Raw genomic sequence first — 19,674 nt, 5'->3', positions numbered from 1 at the left:
GTTACTCAAGAACATATTCTTCCCCAGTGCCTTTTTTTGACGATCCTATAGTATTAAGATATATTTTTGTATATCAAAGTTTTCAAAATCGACCCCAAAAAAATAAAAGGATCAATGGTCAAAAGGCCGAAATGGGTTGAACCAATATTTTTTTGTACTTGGCTACATTTAATTTTCATTATGTCCACTTCTAATATAAGTAGAAAATGAGACAATAAATATATGGAGCTGCTACACATATATCGAGTCTTACAGCTCAATGTACAACCCCCTCACATGGGGGCGGGGCTTGCGCATTAATTGGGCGTGAACCCCTCCCTCCATGTGAGGGGAGTGTAAAACTCGGTGTATAAGAGGCTTTACTCATAAATATATAGAAATCTTCAACAAATGATGCTTATATATTTTAGTGTGATATAAAAATAAAATTAAATAAGAAAAATAGAAATGAAATGAAAAAAGAAGCAAATTATTGAAATTCAAGAATTAGTTTATTTTTCACTTTAAATATTTTATAGAATTTTTCAAATAAAAATAGCACATTGTTCTAAAGTAACCACAAATAAAACTTAGAAGGCGTGAACTTGAGGGTGGATAAACAATCCAAAATCGAAAAATGAGTAAAAGAAAAGATTAGAAAGCAAATATAAAAATGATTAATAGCAAAAAACTCTCCAAAAAACTTGTCAATGTACGGTATACTCCCTACTGGAAATCATAGAAAACCATCTATTTGTATTCTTTTATTTGAAAATTTTCCTTACAATCAATATCCTTTAGTTTAATAGTTAAAAATAGTAAAAATTGAACAAAATTAAAAAAGAATAATTGCTAAATTTTTTTATTTTTTTACAAATTACATCCAAAATTTTTATATGTACCATCCACGATCCCAAACCTTTAAACTTTATATTTTCCCTCCTATCCCATCCCACTACACTTCATCTTCTTCCCCATCCTTCAACCATACCAATGCCACCACCTTCAACCATGTGACCATCAGCAAACCCTTTGAGAAAAAGCGTTCAATTTCTGACAACTCTAGTGGAGTTCATAATAAAATGAAACGTGTCCAATGTCAGAGAAAAACCTATATAAACAATTCAAATCCATATATACAAAACCTTAGGGTGTTTTCTCTTCGTGTTTTAGTTTTATATTTTTGAATTCATTTTGAATTTTGTGTTCTGAGTGTACATTTTGAAATTGTTGAAAATACGTTCTGTTTGACATTTTGAGAAACGTTTCTGAAAACAGAAAAATGGAAAATGTATCCACTATGAAATTCTTTGAAATTTTGGAAAATGTGTTTTCCTCTTAGCCCACCACCATCAACCACCGCCAACAGAGACAACCACCACCACTACCATAGACCAAAATCAACACCACTGCCACCACCATCAACCATCAACACCATTGCCACCACCAACCATCAACCACTGCCACCACCCTGAACCACTCACCACTTCCAAAATCAATACCACACACCACCACCATCAACCACTGCCACCACAAACAAACCATTACAACCACCATCAACACCTATCGCCTTCCAAATCCAAAAAACAAAAGAAAAAACTCCCAAAAAATAGAGAAAGCAGATTCTGGACAGATTTGCGGTGTCGATCACCCATCGCGATGAATTGCAACTTTTCTCTCTTCGACTGCTGGTAGAGACGGCCCCAAACCACAGTAACGTCCCCTTCCCTGGGTTACGATGAATGGGTTGCGACGCTGCGTTCATAACAGCACGCGTCCCCATGCTGGTGTCGATACTACCACATCTCCTTCGTCATTGGTTGAAATGTGCGACCATCCATAGCTGGTGTCGATCACCCACAGACGGTGTCCAAGAGAAAGATAAGGCAGAGAATGGATTTGAAGAAAGTGGATGAAGATTTGGTTTTGTCTTTCAAAAGGCATTTCCTGTGTTTTGCAATTTTTTGGAGTTTTATATAGAAAATAGCCAAAACGATATTTTGGTCGTTTTTCGTTTTCTTCACAATTTTTTTGTGTGTTTTCGGAAACGTGTTTTCTAAAACGGGTAAGAGAACAAGTTTTCATCGTTTTGAAAAATCGAAAACGAGAAAGAGAACGAGTCAAAAACGAGAAAGAGAACACACCCTTAGTTTCCTAGATCCTATGAATTAGAATACACAAAACACCCATCCAGTAAACCATGTTCAATCTAATTCCCGTATTCCTCACTTTGATTCTTTCACTTTGCGCAAATCATTGCTGGCAGCCCCATCTCATCAACGGAAGGTCGCATCTCTACGCGGTGTCCTTCACATGGGACCAAATGTTGGAGCGCCTCATTGTCGGGTCCCTCCGTCATAAACAAATCATCTCAATATTCAACAATGAATAGAATTGACTAGAGAAAAATGATTTATGTAGTCTACATCAAATTTATTAAAAATAAAATTTAGCCTCGATTTGTTCTAGAAAATCAAATTTTTAATAGATTTTGATAAAAATTAATTAATTGTGTGATTGAAAACAATTTTACAAAAAAATAAATTATAGAAAATCAGGGTAAAATATGGACTTAATTTATTATTGTTGATGCAGACACAACTAAATAAGTTGTTTTGTCAAGTAAAATGAGAAAAATTAAGCATTTATTGTTGAAAAAAACTTACTTCCAAGTTTCACATATGACCAAGTAATCTTGATCGGCTGAGAGGGCAACACCGTTTGCAGAGGCAAGATTATCAAGCAAAATAGACATCTCCTTTCAAGAAGAATCATCTCTTGCAAGTTGCCATTTATCCAAACTTTATAACATAGCCATGTTCATCTACCATTATTTCAATTTTTTTCTCAAACTCATATTCAATCGCATATTCTCTCAATAAATTATTTTGTAAGTACATTTAAAACTTTTTCCTACTTTTATTCACACATTCTTCGAAAATTCATTATTTTAAAACTCGTTTTAATTGAATACACAATTAATTAATCCAAATTAATTGAATACATAGCATGTTTGCCTTTTATTATTTTTATTTTTACCAAATACATAATACAATCTAGATGTGTAAAATCGACTGGGCCAATTTCTTTTTTAATTGTAATTTTAGAAAATAAACTTTAAATATAAAAAAATTATTAGGGCCTTAAAAGCTTTTATATTTTTTAAAGAGGATAAGGTAAATAAATCTACAAATCAAACTAGATTAAAATAGTATATCATCAACATGAAATTTTTTTGTAGCTTTCCAAGCTTCAAGATTTAAATGGATGCAGGATTGACTAAATGGTTGCATTTTCTTGGTGGCACTCAATAGAAGATTGATATCCGTATAATAAATAATATAATAGAGGAAATTACTTGAAATTTTCACTTTCACATGTTCATTTGCAAAAATATCCACTTTCACAAATCTTTGCAAAAATGTCCATTTTGAAATATTTTTAACCAAAATATCCCCGTGAACAATTTATAATTCCTCACAAAGATAAGAAATGGACATTTTTTCAAAAATTTTATTAGCCAATAAATTTTTGACACATAACCTGTCATATTTATTTCAAAAGTGCACATATCAAATCACAATTAATGCTATTTTTCTTATTGACACAGAAACGTCGAGAACTACATTTCAAGTGTAGAGAAATATCATATTCGGAATGAAATTTCATTCTAGATATTTAAAATGTCGAGAACATTTAATATTGTGATTTGACATGTGTACTTTAAAATATAAACGAAATTCAAATATCGAGAATGACATGTAAAATGTCGATAACATCATTTTAATATAACTTCTCATAAAAGTTACTTCTCGAAATCGGCAACAAATTGAAAAAATAAATAAATTGCTTTTTTTTTTTTTTTTCATTAAGGGCATATTAGATAATTTAATGCTAAATTTAAAAAGTGGACATTTTTCAATTGATACCCATGAAATTAGACATTTTTTAAAATACCCCTAAATAATATTTGAACTTTATTATTATAATAATAGCGTCTCACTCTTCAATTATTGTATCATTGAATAAGAGTGAGATGATAGAGACAACTAAATGATTCTCATCACGTATTCATATAGACATCAATTAGCTACAGACTTATTTCGTTTGATAGCAATTTTTCACTTTAAAAAAATTAATTTTTAATTGTTATTTTATTACTCTAATAGTCATTTTTGACTTTTATCACTTACAGGTGACCCACTTTTCTCTCTAACGATCAAAAAATCAATTTTCATAATCATTATCGAATAAGCACTTAATGCGGTAGTCACAATCACTTTTATAAATTAAAGTGATTGTTAGAATTTTTTTGTTAATGCGGTATTTTCCATTTGAGAAATAAAGTGGAAAAACACAGGTGGAGTTGCGGTCCAAGTGCTTTTTCATATCTGAGGTTTTTCTCCAGATTCTCATTCATTTTGGGTAGAATGGATTAACACATCCCAACATAAAAGTTCGTTCATTGCACTTCTAGTCTCGTCTAATACTACACATAAAAGTTCTCTTAGTACAAAATATAACCAGCACCAAGGGAACAAAACTATTTACCACTCTTTTTTACAATATTATTGATGCGTGCAATCCCCAGTCAAATAGTGCTATTTTCATGGAGTTGTCAACGGCAGTTTCCCTATGAAGTCACAATTAAGAGTTCCCAAATACAAATGATTTTCGAACTCCAGTGCAGATGTTACAAAGGACATAACCTTTCCCGTTGGATCGTCGAAGCTCCGTATAATCTTGCCATCACTTGCTACATTGACAACCATTGCTTTGTTGTAGAAACCAGTTACCAATTTGCTTAATTTAGAGGAACGCCCTATAATGTGTTTTATCGCTCTTGATTTATGTACAAATGCCAGCCTTTTAGGAACCACCTGCAGCAGCAGAGAAAGTCTTCATATGATGAGTTGGAATCTATTGTGTCATCGAGATCTTAAAAATAATATCTCAACGCATATTTTAGACATGAACTCACTCATGCTGCATTTTGCGGGGGAGGGGGGGGGGGTGTAAAGGTGACAATATATCTCATCTCGAGTATGAAGAAAGTTTTCTTCTATAAATATTGTGAACATTATGTTGTGAATTTCAGTGACCTATCACTTGAGTAACAGTTGGTCTACAACTACATCTTCATTAACTTGTCCCTGGCACAAGCCTAGGTTGCAAAGCAAAATTTGGCTTCATAAAGTCGGATAGGTGAGGGTCACATGACGCTTATTGAGGACCTATTATTTCAAGTTTAAAAAAATGTTTGGGGGCAAGTTTGCCCCCTTTTAAGGTTAGAGATCAATTTGTTACTCGAATAATAAAATAGGGAAAGGAATACATGGAAAATAAAAAGAAGAATAATATTATGTAGTTAATGTGACATTAAATGATATGTCAAACTAAATGAATAATTTGATTCCACCTTTCATTTAATCTATCATTTAGCGCCACCTAAATTTGAGTTACAGTCCCGATGGGATTAAATAGCATTACTCTAAAAAGAAAGTTTAGTTCGACAAGATTTTAGCTTTCTCATCTTGAATTTCTTTAAACCTTCAGAGAAACACAAGAAATTTATGTGGTTATTTGACTTCAAATTTTGCAGCTTTTCTTGAAATAATTCCTCGTGCTTGTCAATGGATCAGTTTTCGATTTTAACCATTTATATTGAGAAGTCACAATTTTTATCAATTTTTAATTGCATATTGTATCAATTTTTATCAAAATTTGTTGAAAACTTTTATGAAATGATTTGTTAAACAATCCCGCGATAAGCTTCATAGTGAGTTTTACCTCTAACACAGCAATCCAAAAAGAGCCATCTGGAGCAAGATTTATGTTGTCAGGCCCACCAGGAAGATTATCAATAAATACCTCAGTTTGTCCCCTCTTTTCCTGTTTTAGCCAATATTTTAAGCATCTATATCTGCCCACAAAATCACAAATAGGAAGCCATTAAATTTCGCAACAGCTGAAAGGGGTAAATCTACTTGTGTAAACTTCTAATGTAGCTATTAACATGCCCTCGACAAGGAGCTTCGTCTGAGTACGTCAATATTAAGATTCATGTGCTTGCTTGAATCTTAATCGAATTAAATTATTTATTTGACTTTAAAAGCTCTAATACTGTAGTAAAATTAAATATTTCATCTTAAAAAGATCAACCTTATTAAGAGAAATAATTCAAATCCTCATATTTTGATATCTCAAGGCACAAGTCATAAAGAGGAAGTGGTAGGATAAAATAATCTAATAGCAACGAGTAGAATTGACTAGAAAAATAGGATTTATGTAACCATTGTCAATTTTATTAAGAATAAAATTTAGCCCCTGTTTGTTCTAGAGAAATATATTTTTGAGTAGATCTTGATAAAAATTAATTAATTGTATTGTTGAAAATAAATTTGACGAAAAATGAATTTTAGAAAATGAAGATCAAATATGGACTTAATTTGTTATTGTTGAAGCTAACACAACTAAATATGTTACCAGTTTTGTCCGAGGAAACTGAGAAAAATTAAGCATTTATTGTTGGAAAAATACTTACTTCCAAGTTTCACAAACGACCAAGTAATCTTGATCTGCTGAGAGGGCAACACCGTTTGCAAAGGCAAGATTATCAAGCAAAATAGATGTCTCCTTTGATGAAGAATCGTACTTTGCAAGTTGGCCATGCGACTTTGCCTCGAGCACCTCAAGGTGCCAATTATGGGGCTCAAATTTCGTAGTTGCCATGCTGAAGTACAAAGTACCATCTGCTGATTCTATCACATCATCTGCAGAACTTTTAAATATTTGAAATAATGTATAAGTAAATATTCAAACTTTATAGCATAGCCCTTTTTGTCTATTATTATTTCAATTTTTTTTTTTTCAAACTCATTTTCAACCACGTATTTTCATAATAAAATACAAATTCAAAATTTAAAAATTCAAAACAACTAATGCTCAAATTAACATCAATATTCAAAGAAACACTCGAAAAAATTTAATATTCACGGGGCGGGGCGAGCTCACCCCATCAACCCATCGGGGCGAGTTTTTCTGCCCCATTTGGGGCGTGACCCCGTTGAGGCGGGACGGGGCAAATTGTCATCTCTATGTAAAATCGACAATTTTTTTTTCTAATTTTAGAAAATAAATTTTAAATATAAAACATGTATTAGGGCCATAAAAGCTTTTTTTTTTTTTTTTAAAGAGGATTAAGGTAAATAAATCTACTAATCAAACTAAATTAAATAGTATATGATCGACATGAATTTTTTTGAGGCTTTCCAAGCTTCAACACTTGTATCGATGCAGGATTGACTTGTTGCATTTTCTTGATGGTACCAACAACAGAAGATTAATATCCATATAATAAATAATATTTTAACTTTTTTGTTGTTTTTAATAATAGCTTCTCACTCTTCAATTATATCTCTCGTTGGAATAAGAGAGAGAGATAGAGACAACTATAAAATGAGTCTCATTGCGTATTCAAATAGACATCAATTAGCTAGAGACTATAAATTGTCAAAGTAAATGGTCCCAAAGATGATTTGATAAAAAAAATAAAAAATTAAGAGGGAGAGAGTAAAGCATTCCTACCTAACATTGAAGTTTCTAGACAAGCTTGTTTAACACAAGTTGCAGATCAATTTTTTTGCAATTCATTATGAAAATTGACATCGAATTTACAAGGGATCTTACAAAATTTTGGAATCATTAACATGGGATGCAAGAACGGTGACACTATCTTCTCTGACCTTGAGCAAACCCTGTGCCATCACGATAATTACGAGAGTAAAATACTTGAGAATCTCAACAAAATTCTTGAGAAGTATAAGGCATAATGAACCCATCTAAGAACTTTATTTATTAACAAGGGATTGTATTTGCTTATTTAAAAATTTGGTTTTACAATGTCTTGTCACATGCACATCATATTTATTTTCATAAAGGTGCACAAATTTATTTATTTATTTTAAATGATGACAAGCGGAACTTGAATTGTGATTTCACCTAATATTGTGTCTAACCACCACATCGAAAGACAAATAGTTTTAGAGGGTGTTTGGGAGACATTTTTACGTAAAAATACATTTTTGAATAGTAAATTGGTGGAAAATGTGTGGTTGAAAAATAATGAAATTTTTTTCATTTACATATAATATTATTTTAATAAAAAATATGTGGTTGAAAAGAAAAGAGATAAAAATATATTTTGAAAAAAAATAAGTATCAAACGGAGCCTTAATAAAGTCCTAAATGGTTAGAGTCTTAGAGATGAGACTTGAAATGCTTTCATTTGATGTTGTGTCTAATCACCTCATCAAATAGCTAAAATTGTTAAGAAAAAAGTGCACAATTTCCATAAATGGTTAAAGATGAGACCTGAACTGCTTTCACCAGATGTGTCCAACAACCTCATCGGAAAGCTAAAATTGTTAAGAAAATGTTACTCTTCAACACGATTTACCTTCTCTGCGTCGCAGACGACAAGATCACCAGCTGCTGTTGCAGTTACTCCAAGTAAATGATGGCTGTCTATGTGCCTCCATTTCTCCAAGGATCCATTTCTGTGCAATCTTGTGATCCAACCATCTCTTGTAGCCGTATAAAGCACGCCCGTTTTGTCGACAGCAATGGCTTCTGGTTTCTTTAAAAGCCCTTCTCCAAGTTTACTCGCTTCCTAGTTATTAGGCCAAAAAGAAACTAGTAGCATCAACCGTTGGTTATACACATACACGAATTACGAGTAAGTTATATATTCACCTGTAACTTGCTGTTTGATGGGATTGAAGAGGTTGGAAGAAGGAGCATATCAGGTGATATTGGAGATAAAACAAAGACTTGGAATGCAATTGCCAGTGCAGAAGCTAAGAGAATGGCTGAACACGTTCTCTTGTCCATACCTTCACACTAGTACTTCCAGTGGAGGCTATGATGCAAGGGTTTTTAATTTAAAGATTTGCTGACAGAAGCCATGACTCCAAAAATTGGATAAGTCTCTTCTTGCATGGTGGTGTGAAGATGGACACATGATTGAAGATGAGGGACTCCAGATTAAGATTTTAATCAATTTTAGGGATTCTTTTAGATTCGAGTGTTTTCAATTGAGATTTTAATGTATTTCAATTAAATCCTTTAAAATTCACGAAGTCTACTAGAATTATGGGATTATGAGGAAATTTATTCAAATTCATGTAATTTGTTAGAATTTATAATTATTTAAAATTCATTAAAATATCAATTGAGGGCCCACAGAATTGGGAGGACCCTTTTATGGAAATAGAGAAACGTAATATTAGTATTTTAAAAAGCAAATTTCAATTTTTTTAAGAGTTTAAGCACGGCTAGCAAAGCATATACCTAAAAAAAGTGTAAAGCGTGATTAGACAATAAGGTCATGCTTCAAACGAGACGCAACTTATGCGAGTTTTTTGGAACAATGCCTAATACTTCTCATAATGAAAATTGCACTTTTAGTCCCTATATTCCAACAATTATTTAAGACACCAACTAATAATTAATAAAAAAGGATAAAAATAAAATAGATAGAAATTAGTAGACAGTCCATCCACTTTAACATAACTAATTGCCGTGCGTGCTACGTTGCTATGAGCAGTAAAGAAGCATATTAAACTCACCTTTGACAAATTAATCATACATAAAATTATTACTCGACAATTACGACCCATTCAAACCAGAAAATAATGTGCCTTAAAGTATAAGCTTCCTTACTATAAAATAGCGACGTCCTCATCTCGTCAAGAGGCATCCTCAACGTGCTTTATTTCTATTTGTTAAGCTGGCAAACATTTGTTAATACTTGCGTGGTCCAATATGTCAAACTTAATCAACCATTCTTTAACTAATAAAATGTTAACAAATTTCTCTTTAATTCTTCTTAACCCATTCCAACTCAAAGCATACGAGTAAGATAAGATTAACTAAGAAAAACAAGATAGGGCAAATTATGTATTAAAACTATGCTTATCACTAAGTTGGACAAAGTTTAAGTCATGTTGGAGACTGTTGGAAACAATGGAGTGATGGAGAAGAAACCAAAAGAACATACAACAGGATATGAATCAAAACCAAAAACTTTTAATAATAAAATTGAAAGCCCAAACATGATATCGTTGTCTTCAAACGATATTTGCACCCTCTTCTAATGTAATGAGAGAATCAAGGATATTCCGACAAACGGTTTAAAGGATTATAACAAACCTTGTAAATAATTTTTCACCAAAACACAAAGTGAAATCCTCCAAAACTTGAAGAACACAGTAAGAGAAATTTAATATGAATGAAAACCAAGGTTTGATCTTTGATTGCGGAATAAGGAATGAATCTCAAGTGTTTTCAACAAATCAATGGCTTGAATATTGATCCCATATATATAGGCCTCGACCATATGCTCGAAATAGTACCAAAAGATGTATGAAATGTCACAAAATTGGAATTACAGTGAAAAATAGTCTCGTAACAATAATGTATCATGCGACTGCATGGTACAACTCCATGTTGTCATACGGTGTATTTATAGCTGAGCCTAAAATTCTCTACATATGGCCATGCGGCCACATGGACCATACTCATGGCTGTCGTTCCCTTTTTTCATTCCAACTCTTCCTTTATTGATTTGAACAACACTTCTTAACAATCCTCCACTAATTCAATTTCAATAAAGTCTCATAATCAAAGTATACGAAACAAATGCATAAGGATTAGATATTTTTCGATTTGAATCTAACTATAGTGTAATTCAAACAAGGTAAAGTCAAAATCAAAGGTATCATGAAGCTTTGAACTATTTATTCCTTGTGACAATACTGGTAAGAACACATACGAGTATCATGTGTTATCAAGTACTTCATAACTCGCTTAGCGCAATTATGACCTTGTGCTTATCCTTTTCGACAAACTTTTAGGAGAGAGACTCAAACTCTTAATTGAGGTGGCACCACCTCGAAGCTAGTCTAGGTGAAGTTCTTTCAGTACCTTTGTTACTTTTAAAGAAACTTGTGTTTCAGCACTGAACTTCATTAAGAGTTTTAAACTCAACCCTCATTTAAGTAACGACCAACATTATTTAATTAGGATGGCGTTATTGTGAATTTGAATAATGCTGCAACTATCCACATATCGAATGACTTGTTGTTACCCTTTGAACCCGTGGATTACCTTTTGAGTAATGATAGGTACGGTTGTCATCATTGGTGAACCTTTTTAGTTTAGGAATTTCAACCTCATCCTACTTGAAATAGACACCACTAAATCTCTATTTAGTAATTTAGTTAAAGGATCCGCTAAATTCTCAATTGACCTTACCTAATTTAGGAAAGTTATTTCATCCTTGATTAATTTTCTTATGTAGTCATGTATATAACTCATATGTCTAGACTTTTCGCTGTATATCTTTGCTAATATGGCTTGACTATCGTACATGATAGGTATTGAAGAGATGTTCTTCGATCCCAAAGGTATCTCATAAAAGAGATCATTAAGCCACTCAACCTCTTTCCCGATTTCCAATAGTGCTAAAAATTTGGATTTCATGGTCGAGTGTGTTATACATGTTTGTTTCTTTGATTTTCAAGAAACGGCACCTCCTCTTAGAATGAACACCCAACTCGAAGTGGACTTACTGTTGCCCGTGCTAGATATCCAACTAACATCGGTAAGTTCTTCCAATATAGTTAGAAATTTGGTATATTGTAGGTCTAAGTTCTTGATTTTCTTTAAGTATCCAAAAACTCTCCCAATGATCTTCCAATAATCATTGCTCGGACTGCTAGTAAACCTACTACGTATGGCATAGGTTATATTTGGTCTTGTGCATTGTACTGTGTAACACTCCATTGTAACGCCCCGAAAATATTAGAATAAATTTATTTTAAGGGTTAGGATTTTGTAACACCACGTGCTTTGTTCGCGAAATTATCATGTCTTTCTATATTAATCTCATCAATGTTGCATCTATTATTTATTCGATATAGTCAATTTCCCTGTGACTAATTATATATATTTTTTAACGTGAAATGCTTGTGACTTATTTAATATTTCTCGCATTTACGACTAGCTATATTTTTGGGTAGATTATATTTAGTCATGCCCATGAAAGTCTCTTTACATTAAGTAAATTTTTCATAATATACTAGATTAATGGTAAGGCACAATTTTGGGCCTTCGACAAAAGATTCAACATCCCAATTAAAGTTAGTTTCTCCTATGTGTACACGTGATTAGCAAGAGGTTGCATCTCTTAAGATAATTAGCATGATGTTATAATATTTTATTATATAATAATCACGTTTATAATTTGAAAATGATTGAATCATATCCACTTTTGCCTTTCAAATTTGACATCCACTATAGCAAAAAAAAAGAAAAAAGAAAAAAGAAAAAAGAAAAAAAAAGAGCTTTTCTTCTATTAGTGTAAACGTGCATTTTACATAACTTGGCAAAGTAGTTTTTTATTATATACAATGCAATTTATTTTTGTTTTAATCCTATCACTTTGCTAGCATGTCTCTTCCAATCCTCTTGCTGCAATTTTGGCTAGAAACAATTTATCTCAATACAATCCTTACCCTAATAAACTATTTTATGTTGCCTATAAATACTAATGACGTGCACCTACGTTTGGCAGGAACCCCACCTCTTTAGTTTGTGTTTCATTCTTTAAATTTAGCACAAACCTCTATTGTATTCATATTCTACCAAGCTCCCTTGCCCCTTTATTTTCATCTAATATATGTACATACAAGGCAAACAATTGTGTAGGCAGAAAATAAAAATTTGGAATATGATTCTTGGATCTCGTCTTTCAAAATTCATTTGATCAAATGAGGTAGGATACTTTGTGTAAGTTGAGTGTCCATGCGATATTATAAATTTTTTTACGTGATTTATTTTATGAAATGCTAATTGACCTACAAGTCCCAAAGAAATGAAATGAAATGAAATGAAATGTGAGATCTCCTTCGGGTCTTCTCAAATGTGTTAGAGTATTTGATTGATCACCAATTGCTCTTGATGAAATGATGGTATGAAATGTTATAATTTTTTTGCTTTTCTTTAATTTTATTTAAAGCTCTAAATTCTATGATACTGTTATTTTATTTTCAAATAAATTAAGTGTTTTCAGTCTCCAATTAAATATTTCTGCTTCAAGTATATTTATGAAATGATATGTGTAACACCCTAATATTTAAGTCGATAAAATTCGGGGCATTATATACTGCATACGTAAGACTCCCTATAGCACTTGCGTATTTCAATTGAGCAATTGTCCTTCCATCATTCTTTATTAACTTAAAACATGGATCAATTGGGGTACTACATTCTTTTAAGTTCAAATATTTGAACTTGTTTATCATATTCTCAATATAATGTGATTGACTTAAATGGTAACCCCTATTAGTCTTTGAGACTTTGATACCTAAAATGAAATCTACCTATTCAAGATCTTTCATCTTAAATGTAGAAGATTAAAACCTCTTCGTTTCTACTATTCCGTCCATGTGGTTACTCATAATCAACATGTTATCAACATACAAGCAAATAAATATTACATAATTATCACATACTTTAGAATATAAGCATTTATCTACATTATTATGCTTAAAACCAAATGATATGATTGCTAAGTTGAATTTCTTGTGCCATTTCTTAGGTGCCTGTTTCAAATCGTATAGCGATTTCACCAACTTGCGTACCTTATGCTCATTAACAGGTAGGGCAAATCTTTCGGGTTGTTCCATATATACCTCCCCATCAAGATCTACATTTAAGAATGGTCGTCTTGACATTCATTTGATGAACGCGCAAGTCATGTATTGAAGCTAATGAGAATAATATCCTAATTGATGTTATTCTAACTACCGGTGCATATATGTCAAAATAGTCGATTCCTTCATTTTGTCGATATCCTTTGGCTACTAATGTAAACTTAAAAGTATTTAGAGAGCTATCAACGTTATATTTTCTCCTAAATACCCATTTACATCCAATAGATTTGGATCCGAGTGGTAAACTGACAAGTTTCCATGTATTGTAGATATTATCGAATCCATCTCATTTTTAATTGCATATTTCCAAAAGATAATATCACAAGAAGCCATAGCCTCTACATAAGTTTTAGGATTGGCTTCCACTTGTTAAATAAAAGGAATTGTTATCACAACATTCAACTCATTTCCTTCTACTAAGTAAAATGATATAAGTTGAATATCAATTTCATCCGATCCCAAAGACTTCAAAACACGATTTCTCTTTCTTCTTTATGGCTCACTAGACTCATCTACATCTTTCTAAGATGTCTCGTCTTGTGTTCTACTTGAGCTAGGGATATCTTTATGATTTTCCCTCAATTTATTATTTGAAGATAACGAATCTTCAAATAACTCCACATTATTGGATTCGATGATCACATTGGTCTCCAAATTTGATAACCTATAAGATTTGCTATTGCTAGCATATCCAATGAATGTACATTTAATTTCTGTTGGACCCAATTTAGTCCTATTAGGGTTCATGTTCTTGCAACAAGCAAAAGACTCTTATACTTTGAGGTATCCAATGTTTGGTTTTCCATAATTCATAAGGAGGAACTTTTGTATGTTTTGAAGGAATCCTATTTAGTGTTCTACATGTACTTAATAATGCTTTACCCCACAAGTTAAATATCAACTTAGCATAGATAAGCATGGCATCATTTTAAATAAGGTTCTATTTTTCCTTTCAGCCAAACCATTTTGTTCTGGTGTCCTAAGTGCAGAATATTGATGAATTATGTCATGTTATTCACAAAACAAGTTGAATTCACTAGAAAAGTACTCACCACCTCTGTCACTTCTTAAGGTTTTAATTTTCATTCCTATATAATTTTCAGCTTCACTTTTATATTCCTTAAACATATCAAAGACGTCATTTTTATGTTTCATCAAGTAAACATACGTATATCTGATGCAATCATCAATGAAGATAATGAAGTACCTATTTCCGTCCCTAGTCAACATGTTGTTCATTTCACATATATCAGTATTAATTAATTCTAAGATACTAGAGATCTTTTCACACTTTGATAATGTTTTTTAATCATCTTAGATTCTACACATATCTTGCATTTATATTCATTAATCAAGTCACATTTTTCATATGTTTCATAGTACTTCTACCAATATGATTGAATCTAGCATGTCACAACGAAAATAAAACAGAATATGCAAAATCAATTTTATTAATTTCTCTGTCAACGGTACAAAGTTTGACCATTCTTTCACTAGAATAACATTTACCAACAAATTATTCATTAAGGGAGAGTACAAGTTTACTGGATTCATATACACATTTGATACCCGATTTTAAGAGATTACCACTCACTAAGTTCTTATTCATATCCGAAACATATAGTACATTTGTCAAAGTAACAGTTCTCCTGGAAGTGAAGATGATATTAACATTTTCCTTTCCAATCACTTTGAACCAAACCTTGTTATCCACATGTATCTATTGGTCTCCATCTGCCTCATGATATATTTTGAATAAGGATTTATCATATGATACATGTACAGTAGCACAAGTATCATACCACCACCCGAGAACCTTTCCCTTGATTGTATTTATTTCGCTTACGGCTGCCACAATTTTATTCTCTTGGATGGTATTCACTTTACCCTCGAAATTGTTTTGTTTTCGATGTCTATACTCCTTTGCATAGTGTCCAGGTTATCCAAACACAAAACATCCACCTTTGGTCATTTTCTTGGACTTATTGAAGTTCCTTAAAGGCTTTCTCTTTTTGGATTTCATAGGCGGTTCAGTTTTCTCCACTGCATTCGCTTTGAAATTTCCTTCAAGAGAGTTCTCACTCTTATCACACATTCTGGACTCTACCTCAATCTGAAGATACTTTTGCAGTTGTTTCAAAGAATAATTTTTGAAACTATATATGATCGTTTTCAGTATCCTTTCCAAGTCCTTGGGAGTTTAGCAATTATAGCCATCACTTAAAAGGTCTCTAGGATTTCAACCTTTACCACCTTTAGTTTGTTGACAATAATTAGAAGTTAATGCACTTGGAGAAGTAGGGGAACATTTTCAAGAAAATTAAAGTCGAAGTATTTAGAAATTAAAAATATGTTGGTACCTTCTCTTCCGCTTTATACTTACTCTCCAAAGCATTTCAGATTTCTTTTGCCAAAAAAGTATTGGTGTATAAATCATACAAGTGATTTGACATCGCGTTGATTATATGACCGCATCAAATTAATTCATCCTTTTGGCGGTTTTGTCTTTTGTCTTTAATTGCTTCACTCTCTCCATTCGTTGGTTCCAATAATGGCGCCAAACATGGATCAAGAATATGGAAGGTCTTCAAACTGTTAGGAGAAACTTTAATTTGTCTTGCCATTGAATGAAGTTAGTCCCATCGAATCGATCCAATTGCACCAAGTCTTGATTCATTAGTCTGATTGTCGCCATCATTGTTTTGCTCTCTATCATAGAAATATCATTTGAGATTGTTTTAAATAATAGAGTGATGGAGAAGAAATCAAAAGAAAATACATCAAGATATGAATCAAAACCAGAATCTTATAAGAATAAAATTAAAGGCCTGAATACAATATCGTTGTCCTCAAACGATATTTGCCCCCTCTTCTAATGTAATGAGAAGCTTAAGGGCATTCCGACAAATGACTTGAAGGATTATAACAAGCATTGTATATGATTTTTCACCAAAGTACAAAGTGAGATCCTCTAAAACTTAAAGAACACAGTAAGAAAAATTGAATATGCATGAAAACCAGGGTATGATCTTTGGCTATAGAATAAGGAATTAATCTCAAGTTTTTTCAATAAATCAATGGCTTGAATATTGATCTCATATATATAAGCCTCGACCATACGCTCGAAATGGTGCCAAAAGATGTACGAAAGGTCACCAAAATTGAATTCGCGACGACCACATAACGGTCAAAGTAATGCACCATGCGACGTCATGGTACAACTCCATGCGGTCGCGTCGACAACACTCACGGCTACCGTTCCCTTTTTTCATTCCAACTCTTCCTTTATTGATTTGAACAACACTTCTTAACAGAGACTCGCCTATTTGAAATGCACTTGTTGATTGTCATGACTTTTACATTCCTTAGGAGTATATAATTGAATCTCTCTACTTCATGTACAAGCCCACATGTATGGTTTGCTAGGATTATTTAAGGTTTACAGCCATTCCTGATCAATAATCCAGACCTAGATCAAGGATTTTTGTGCAAATTCTGTGAGTATAACATTACAGTGCATTTGGACCAAAAAATTGGTAAAACATCGACGTGTTTGATGCATTCTTCAACCAATCATCGTTTCTCAGGAACATATTCTTCCCCAATGCATTTTTTTTGACGATCCTATAATATTTTTGTATATCAATGTTTTCAAAATCGATCCCAAAAAAATAAAAGGATCAATGGTCAAAAGGCTGAAATGAGCTGAACCGATATATATTTAATTTTCATTATGTCCACTTCTAATATCAATAGAAAATGAAAAAATAAATATAGCAAAATCTTCAATAAATGATGCTTATATATTTTAGCGTGGTATGAAAATAAAACTAAATAAGAAAAATAGAAATAAAATGAAAAAGGAAACAAACTATTGAAATTCAAGAATTAATTTATTTTTTGCTTTAAAGTTTTTATACAATTTTTCAAATAAAAATAACACATTGTTCTAAAGTGACCACAACATAAAACTTAGGCTTCAACTTGAGGGTGGATCAACAATCCAAAATTGAAAAATGAGTAAAAGATAAGGTTAGAAAGCAAATATAAAAATGATTAATAGTAGAAAATCCCCCTAAAAACTTGTCCATGTACGATATACCCCATACCTTTTGGAAATCATAAAAAATCCCTATTTGAAACCTTTTATTCAAAAAATTTCCTTAGATCCATTAGTTTAATAGTTAAAAATGGTAAAAACTGCACAAATAAAAAAGAATAATTGCAGTTACAATCTCAAATTTTTTATTTTTTACAAATTATACCCATATTTTTTATATGTACCATCTACAATCACAAACCTTTAAACTTTATATTCCCATCATATCCCATCCCATCCCACTCCGCTTCATCTTCTTCCCCATCTTCAACCATACCCATGCCACCACCTTCAACCACCACCAATAACTCCATCATGTCGCCACTTAAGCCACCAAACTCGGTGGTCGGCATGTGACCATCAACAAACCCTCTGAGAAAAAGTGTTCAATTTCCGACAACTCTTATGGAGTTCAAAATGAAAATAAAAACTGTCCGATGTTTCACAGAAAAACCTATATAAAATCCATCTATACAAATCCTTAATTTCCTAGATCCTATGACTCAGAATACACAAAAACACCCATCCACAAAACCATGCTCAAACCAATTCTGGTATCAGATTTGTTGCAAGTAAAGAATTTTCAGAATTTACCCGCCAAAATTCCACCAGAAGACACTTGGCAGCAATCTGTTGGATAATGACCAAAAAAAAAAAAAAAAAAGACAGATAATTTCTCAAACTCATTTTAACTACACATTTAATAGGATTTACCAATTGTATCAACTTTGCAACCTTACATTTTATCAATTTCTATCAAAATCTACTAAAAAATTATTTATTTTTATCAAAACCAAACAGGGGCTAAATAAAGTGAAACTGATGGTTAGCCCTGTTTGACAACCATTCTTTTGAATTTAGGGGAAGAATGAGCTATGAAATAGTAATTTTTAAAAAAATGTTATGTTAAAAAGTAGGAAAAATTTGATAATGACAAAAAAAAAAAAAAAAAGAAAAAAAGATAGATGAACTAGATGCTGCCACAATTCTATGAACAATTCCTCTTGTTCTAGTATTCCTCACTTTGCCCAATTCATTGCCGGCAGCCCCATCTCATCAACTTTCCGTGGTCGGATCTCTACCCGGTGTCCTTCACGTGGGACTAGAATTCGAAGCACTTCATTGTTGGGTCCATAAGTAAAAAAACAGCTCATCTTAATATTCGACAATGAATAGAATTGACTAGAGAAAAAGGATCTATGTAGCCTACATCAAATTTATCAAAAATAAACTTTAGCCCGTATTTGTTCTAGAAAATCATATTTTTAGGAGATCTTGATAAGAATTAATTAATTGTGTGGTTGAAAATAAATTTGTGAAAAAAATAAATTATAGAAAATCAGGGTCAATTATGGACTAAATTTGTTATTGATGATGCAGTCCGAGTTAATTGAGAAAAAATTAAGCATTTATTGTTGAAAAATACTTACTTCCAAGTTTCACATACGACCAAGTAATCTTGATATGCTGAGAGGGCTATACCGTTTACAAAGGCAAGATTGTCAAGCAAAATAGACGTCTCCTTAGATGAAGAATCGTACCTTGCAAGTTGCCCAATGCCCATGTGACTTTGCCTCGAGCACTTCAAGGTGCCAATTATGGGGCTGAAGCACAAATTACCATCAGCTGATTCGATCACATCATCTACAAACCTTTTAAATATTTGAAATAAAATATACATATCCAAACTTCATAACATAGTCATGTTTGTCTATCATTATTTCAAAATTCTATTTTATCCCAAACTCATATTTAATCGCATATTCTCATAATAAAATATTTTCTAAGTAAATTTAAAACTTTTTCCTACTTTTATTC

General features: G+C 32.2%; 1 protein-coding gene and 1 long non-coding RNA gene across 2 annotated transcripts; both read right to left on the bottom strand.

Moving 5' to 3' along the window:
- Positions 1-2,102: 2,102 nt before the first annotated feature.
- Positions 2,103-2,730, bottom strand: LOC111376138. Its single transcript, XR_002699417.1, has 2 exons — positions 2,646-2,730; positions 2,103-2,329 (listed from the first exon to the last, which is right to left on the bottom strand). It is a non-coding gene; the product is annotated as an uncharacterized LOC111376138 (long non-coding RNA).
- A 1,641-nt stretch (positions 2,731-4,371) lies between these two features.
- Positions 4,372-9,040, bottom strand: LOC111366852 (protein STRICTOSIDINE SYNTHASE-LIKE 5-like). Its single transcript, XM_022987545.1, has 6 exons — positions 8,734-9,040; positions 8,438-8,650; positions 7,669-7,736; positions 6,524-6,760; positions 5,770-5,902; positions 4,372-4,859 (listed from the first exon to the last, which is right to left on the bottom strand). Exons 1-6 carry the CDS (start codon positions 8,869-8,871, stop codon positions 4,587-4,589), a joined length of 1,062 nt encoding a protein of 353 aa, XP_022843313.1. The 5' UTR covers positions 8,872-9,040; the 3' UTR covers positions 4,372-4,586.
- Positions 9,041-19,674: the final 10,634 nt, after the last annotated feature.

The sequence above is a fragment of the Olea europaea genome, chromosome 2, assembly GCF_002742605.1.
Source record: "Olea europaea var. sylvestris chromosome 2, O_europaea_v1, whole genome shotgun sequence".
In the NCBI taxonomy this organism is placed as follows: domain Eukaryota; kingdom Viridiplantae; phylum Streptophyta; class Magnoliopsida; order Lamiales; family Oleaceae; genus Olea; species Olea europaea.
Note: the sequence above shows the minus strand (reverse complement) of the source record. Positions and strands in the feature narration are given on the sequence as shown.